Below are 6,335 nucleotides of genomic sequence, written 5' to 3'. Positions count from 1 at the left end.
CGAGGTTGTCAAAATGAGTACCAGCTTATTGGGAAGAATAAGCCATTCGAGTATCCTGCATCAGAGTGGTGACACATCCAAGATTGTGCCCCCTAGCCAAGGAAACTGCCTCGGCAGCCAATGTGTCAAACTACTCAATAATTGATTGCTCCCCTTATTCCTTGGGCCATTTTCTTTTCTGTCATTTTACTCAACATTACAACACCTTTAATGCTTGCTCCTTCCTCTCCCCTCGACCTTCTCCACACAATACTTCCCCATGACCTGGTGGCTTGGATTACAACCGGCTTTGGCTATATCCCATCTGCTGAAGATGTTCCTAATCCTGCGCCGACTGGTAATACCATCGGATTTGTGTTCCAGCCATTTAATTTCTTCAACGAGGATCCTTCACCATTAGAGTGGTGATCTGTTCAGGATGGCGCCTCCGAGCCAATTAAATTGCCTCAGCAGCCCAATGAGCTTGACGATGTAAAAGGATTGGTTGTTATTAATCCGGTGACTATAACCCCTCAGATTCACCCCCAGAATGGTATTCCCATGCCAGCTACAGATTAGTTGATGTTTCTGCTATTATCCCTTAGGCACAGACTCTTCAACATTCCATCTTCTGAATTTGTACAAGTCCTCCTTAGTCTTTGCCCATCTTGTTTCTTAACACATTGCCAGTTCCCTTGTGTCTCTTCAGAAGTCATAAACCAGTTGACCAGTAAAATTTCTCTTCTGACGCATTTGTCTTGTACTCGGCCAATTAAAGCTTTCTTCCAGGGTGTCAAATCCACCTTCTGCATTGAGTCATTCATTACCCTGCATGGGAAGTGCAAAAGCAAAGTTAAGCAAATGGTTAACTCTGTCTGTCTACAGACGTCGGCCTATGATTGAGAACTGCTTAATTTCAATTGAATTATATATTTTGAAGACAGTTGAACATGAATCGGAACATAAATTGCAACACTGTCCTGCAGTTTTGCAGAACTTTTGTTCTGAATTTGGAAAATTGTACAGAATCTTGTACCGAGCGCACATGCGCACAGAGAATTAAGACGATTGCTTCAGTCTGTCTGCCTACGTGGCACTGAAACAAAATTGGCAATCAGTCCAAACAGGAAGGTTATTTGGCACATCATAAAGGCCACAAAATACAGGCATGAATAACTAATGTAACATGTTAAATGAGGTGGTGTAAAAGACAGTGTGTCAACAGCAGTAAACTTCCGAATTTTTTTTTTCTACAGCGTTTAAAACTTTTGTTTCAATTGGATTATATTGTTACGGATTTGTAAGCCTTGTGTACACAAACAGACAGCAATCCCTGCAGTTCAGTTATTTCAGTAAGTCTGTGTTTATAGTTAGAATCCATCCCCTGTGTCTAACGGGAATTTCATGTGTGCGCTGCGGGTTTCTTTTATAGTCAGGTTTTTTTTTTACATCTTTAAATCTTCCTCCCGACAAGTCAATCCTCCACCTCTCCGCACCATCGACTCCATTGCTCACGTGTTTTTGGCTGAAGGCGTGGGCGGAGCCTCCATCGCATCAGATCGAGGATCCGCTCCGAGGAAGGGCCTGGAGCGTTTTCTCCAGCCAATGGGCGAAGGACGAGCAGGGCCGAGGCGCTCCAGCCAATGGGAGGCCAGAGTGCCGAACACTACTACAGAGCCTCTTCGGGGGGCGGGCCTCCGAGAAGCCCCGACACACCCTCCGAGACGCCCCGTCCAATCAGGAGGCTCATTTCCTCAGGGCCGGCTCTGCCCCAGCCAGATGAAGTGTTCGCTCCATCCAAAGGCAAGAGTAGAGTACAGGAGTGATCGTGGCGATTGCTTTTCGTCTGCGATCATGGGTCAAGCGGTCTTGGTTGTGGTTCAAGCGGTCTTGGTCTTGGTGGTCGCCGAGTCTGGAGTCTCGGCTGCTCGACATCCAAGCACCTACGGACCACGGGTCCCACACCTGCAGTCGCGGGCCTAACCGCACGAGGCGGCCAGGTACCGACAAGACCCTGATCGCCAGCTCGCCTTTCCCTCCTGGGCTGAGGTTCCGAATAAAGACCCGACGGGGTCCATTTCGTGTGTGTGTGTGTGTGTGTGTGTGTGTGTGTGTGTGTGTGTGTGTGTGTGTGTGTGTGTGTGTGTGTGTGTGTGTGTGTGTGTGTGTGTGTGTGTGTGTGTGTGTGTGTGTGGCACCAGTTTGTTAAGTAGAATTGTTAAGTGTTTTCTTTTCATTATACATTGCATTTTATTCGGTTGTAACTCTGCTCTGTGTCTCCCTTCCCGATTATTGCCCCCATTATAAATAAACCCCCAATTGTTAAATGTTTCAGTTCGTTGCCTGTGTTTTCTTCCATTGACCCAGCACGGTTCGTGCTTGAGAAATAGTGAGGCCGTCGGTGCCATAAGTTGTCATTGGGTCCGACGGACTTTGGTAATTCCACTCGGTTACACCAGACCGAGGTCGCTAGAGCGACCCGGTTCGACAGAGTCCGTTGAGGGTGTGACTTCCCCGGTAATTTGATGATGTGGGTACTTGGGTATATTGAAATTTGGCTATTGACCATACCCCACGCCATCAGAGAATTGGCGAGCATGGTCCTTAAGTGACCCGTGACCTTCGGAGTTGTCCGAGAGTCACGACCTAAATCCCAGGTGTTCGGTGGGAGACGGCTCTACTGCTCCACCTGGCGGCCGTTCCTCGCCACCGACCCCCGGACCACAACAATATACTTGTACATCGTAAAATATAAATCGCCTTGTTGGCACATTTTAAAAAACCTCCAGTTTAACCATACTTGCACAAAATATTATGGCATTATACGCCATCTCGACCAATCAAATTTTCCACTTGCATTGTCAGCATTGGGGAATATCAAGATTCAGCCAACATCACAGCTTGTAAGAAACAGATTGTGCTCATAAATGCGAAGCAAGGGTTGAAAAGACCCTTCCTCTGTCCTTTTTTCTCAAGACTGCATGGGTAAGCTGTTCCATGAACTCTCCAGTTTTACAGGTATCAAGTGAGGATGAATAAGAACTGACTCTTTGCAGGAAAAGTGCTTGTTATAGTTTTATCAGAAGATTATGCAATATTGTACAGCTGTTACATCGGCCAACATCCAAATATTGCTTCCTGGTTTCATCATCACTCAATATATATTATTTTATAAACAAAACTTTGATATGAGTAATAAAGTATGGGTAGATCATCTACTTTGCAGCAAATGCAGAGATTAATTTTCATGAGATAGTGGATTTCAAAAGTGTTTGCCAATCAGTGGACTGTATATGCATTTTATACTACTGTTACTATATTATACATTTTTTCTTTGAGCTATGTTTTACTGTGCTATTCAGGATCTCAAAACAGCTTCATGACAGTGAGCAGGGAGTTTGAGAACATAAGTCACCCATGGAGCCCTGGTCGTCGGCTCATTCAACCATGGGTTCACAGGCGTGTTGTGAGTCATGAAGGTGATGCTGCATTCCGGCATCGTACCACCCTGCCTTATCTTGTATTCTATAATCCCAAGAAAGAAAACCGTTGGGGCCATAGTCGTGGATTCCGACTTCAACTGAACTCACATGCCCAGCCCATTCTCCCTGAGGGCTATGGAGAGGAGAAAGGTGTCACTTGGAGCAGGTACCAGGGTTTTGTACATTATTTTCCAAATATACAAGGCTCTAGGAAAGAGATGATCACAATACAGTAGTCCTAGATATGTAAACGTTTTTTTATTTTTATTTTTAAACTTTTCCTGTACAAGTAAATATAATTTTAAAAATTTCCCTACTGTGTATGGATTTCTACTTTATTACAGTCCTTGAAATATGCATGAGAAGTATGGGGGCCTTAAAATGAAAAACGCAATTAATTTTAGAACCTGACCCCGTTCCTGCTTCAAACCATTTCAAACAGCCAAGAACCATCTTGGCACATTAAATTAAAAGAAATACAAGTTGGGTCACCCAATCAAGATCCGGTTATTTAGACTTCAGTGAAACATCATGAAAATTGTTTATTTTTGTATTTTCATGATTCACATCGATAAATGCTCAGACAATGTATTTTTTTGTTTTGTTTTGATGTGTGCTTTATGTGGCTTGGTGACAAGTAACGACATGCTGCTGGTTATGGGGGCCACAACTTTTTGCCACAACTGCTATCAATAACCTGCACACAACTTTTGGAAATATTGTGCTCGATGTCATTTTTGGTTCGATCTCTCAATTATGAGGAATCACTTTAAAAATTAAAAATTCTCGTATCCGGATACAGGTCTTAAGCAAAATCGAATCAATTTGTCCTTGTCACAAACTCAACCTTTCCACCAAGTTTTGGCCCAATACGTCCATAATTTTTTGAGATATGGTGCTAAGTATCGTTATTGCCCCCATTTTTTTCATTTTTTATTTTTGAAGTCTGAGGGCATTTCTGCAGTCCCATCATCCATGTCATGTTCATTTGTCAATGTCAGGATAATTACTCTCAACATTATCAGCCCCATGAGAAGTTTTGCCACTTCATCTGCATTCACGTGGGCTATTTTTGAAGGGTAATGACAGAAGCAACAAAGGAAAAAACAAAAGTGGTATTCAGCACAGAATCTACCATAAGCAATGACGTTATAACAATGTCAATTCAGTCCTAAAAATCATAACGTTGGGTTTCCCCACCCACATAACATTGGATTGGGATAACAAATGAACAGCATTTGCTCATAGAAGGGCAAAATTTGAAAATAAAGTATATGCGCAGGCATACTTGGCTTAGCAAATGGGAGTGGTGCACATTATAAGAGTTGGCAGTCAACATGTTAAAAGTGCATTAAATGAAACTGAAAACAAAATTGAATAAGTAGAGTGACATTTCAAAGCACAGTACACCACCACTATGCCAAATAAATAACATATCCTCCAGCGCATGACATTGCCAGGACGCCTTCAGCGCCTGGTGATACTGCCGTGCAGCACATGGAGACGGAATTGGGAAGGAGCAGTGTAAAATAATTGATTGATTAATTGCGTAATTAAAATAAATAAATAATAATCGTAAAATAATTAATTTCTTAATCAATTGGCCAATAGCATACGTAACCACCACAACTTCATCTGAATCTGTAACTTTTTGAAAATTAGTTCAGTAATTAATGGAAAAATTAAAGAATTAATTGATTAATCAATAAATAAAAAATACACTTTATAGCCAAATCACTTTGTCACTATTATGTCGACATATCAGCTCCCTCGCTTAAAAGGTGCCTGAGGTATTGGCCAGATGAGAAATAAAATAAAGAAGTAATTATTAAAGCGATAATAATGAAGTACTTAATCAGTTAATTGATTTTTTAAAGCTTTTTTTTTTGCCAGAGCACTTGTTGCCTATTGTGCTCAAATTTCAGCTTCCTAGCTCAAAGGATGGTTTGGATATCGTCTGGACAAACAAATGAACAAACAAACAAGAAAAACACAAGGTGTCAGGCAGTAGCCTGACAGGTATGACGAAAACCATGCAAATGATGTTACTTTCATCTTGACCTTTGAATATGGCTGCAATTTGATAGCTGTATCTTGAAGCGTTTCAGTTATCGTCTTTTTTTGTCCCTAAAAAAACCCTCGATACTTTAACATGGCCGACTTCGTTGCCATGGAATGTTATACTTCAATGGATTGCCCTCATTTTGTAAATGTGTCATCTATCCCCAGCCCTACAAAAATCTTGCGTTTTAATAACAATCGGATTTTCAAATCTGCTCAAAATTGGTCGGTGATGTTTTCCAACTCATTTGTGTCAAGTTTGATATCATGTAGCGCAAACCCATTTAGGCATATGTGTATCTGTTTTATGCAAATGATGTCACTGTCACCTTGACCTTTGACATATATAGTCAAAAAACATTGGCAGCCTCATTTTTGTCCTTCAGAATCCTCTGGTTAAGTTTGACAGATAACTGAAAGCGTTTGTGAGTTTTTGCACTCGCAGACGAACATAGATATATACACACAAACACAAATAAATGAGACGCACCAAAGTGTGATGAAAATTTTAAATTTTCGTCAGAACAAAGAAACTGTTTCATCATCATATCGGTGCCTATCACCGTGAGGCCATGAGACCTCCCTCCCTGTTGTATCATGCTCGTAATTTTGACAGCACGACTGGCCTGGGGTCCACCCATGGAACTTTCATGGGTGCCGTGGAAACAAGGACAAAGTGCTCAGCAAAAAATTTGAGCAGAGCAGAGCCGAGCCAACAAAGGAGACAGACCTACATGTGACGAAAATGTTGTTTTCGTCTTAACAAACGGTGTGAAAACTGAGTACGCCCTTTTGGCACACGCATCATTGCCC

General features: G+C 42.0%; 1 protein-coding gene across 2 annotated transcripts in view; it reads left to right on the top strand.

The window, feature by feature from the left end:
* Nucleotides 1-6,335, top strand: part of LOC147029655 (diamine oxidase [copper-containing]-like) — a 79,089-nt gene that overhangs the window by 51,982 nt on the left and 20,772 nt on the right. For both annotated transcript variants that reach the window (XM_085872870.1, XM_085872872.1), the window contains exon 3: nt 3,342-3,627. In XM_085872870.1, coding sequence (XP_085728996.1) covers nt 3,342-3,627 — 286 coding nt within the window. The remainder of the gene's footprint in view (nt 1-3,341; nt 3,628-6,335) is intronic.

Source organism: Eptatretus burgeri, chromosome 3 (genome assembly GCF_056783735.1).
Source record: "Eptatretus burgeri isolate ZD-2024b chromosome 3, Ebu_testis_v1, whole genome shotgun sequence".
NCBI lineage: Eukaryota > Metazoa > Chordata > Myxini > Myxiniformes > Myxinidae > Eptatretus > Eptatretus burgeri.
The sequence above is the reverse complement of the archived record's forward strand: the minus strand, read 5'-3'. Positions and strand labels throughout refer to the sequence as shown.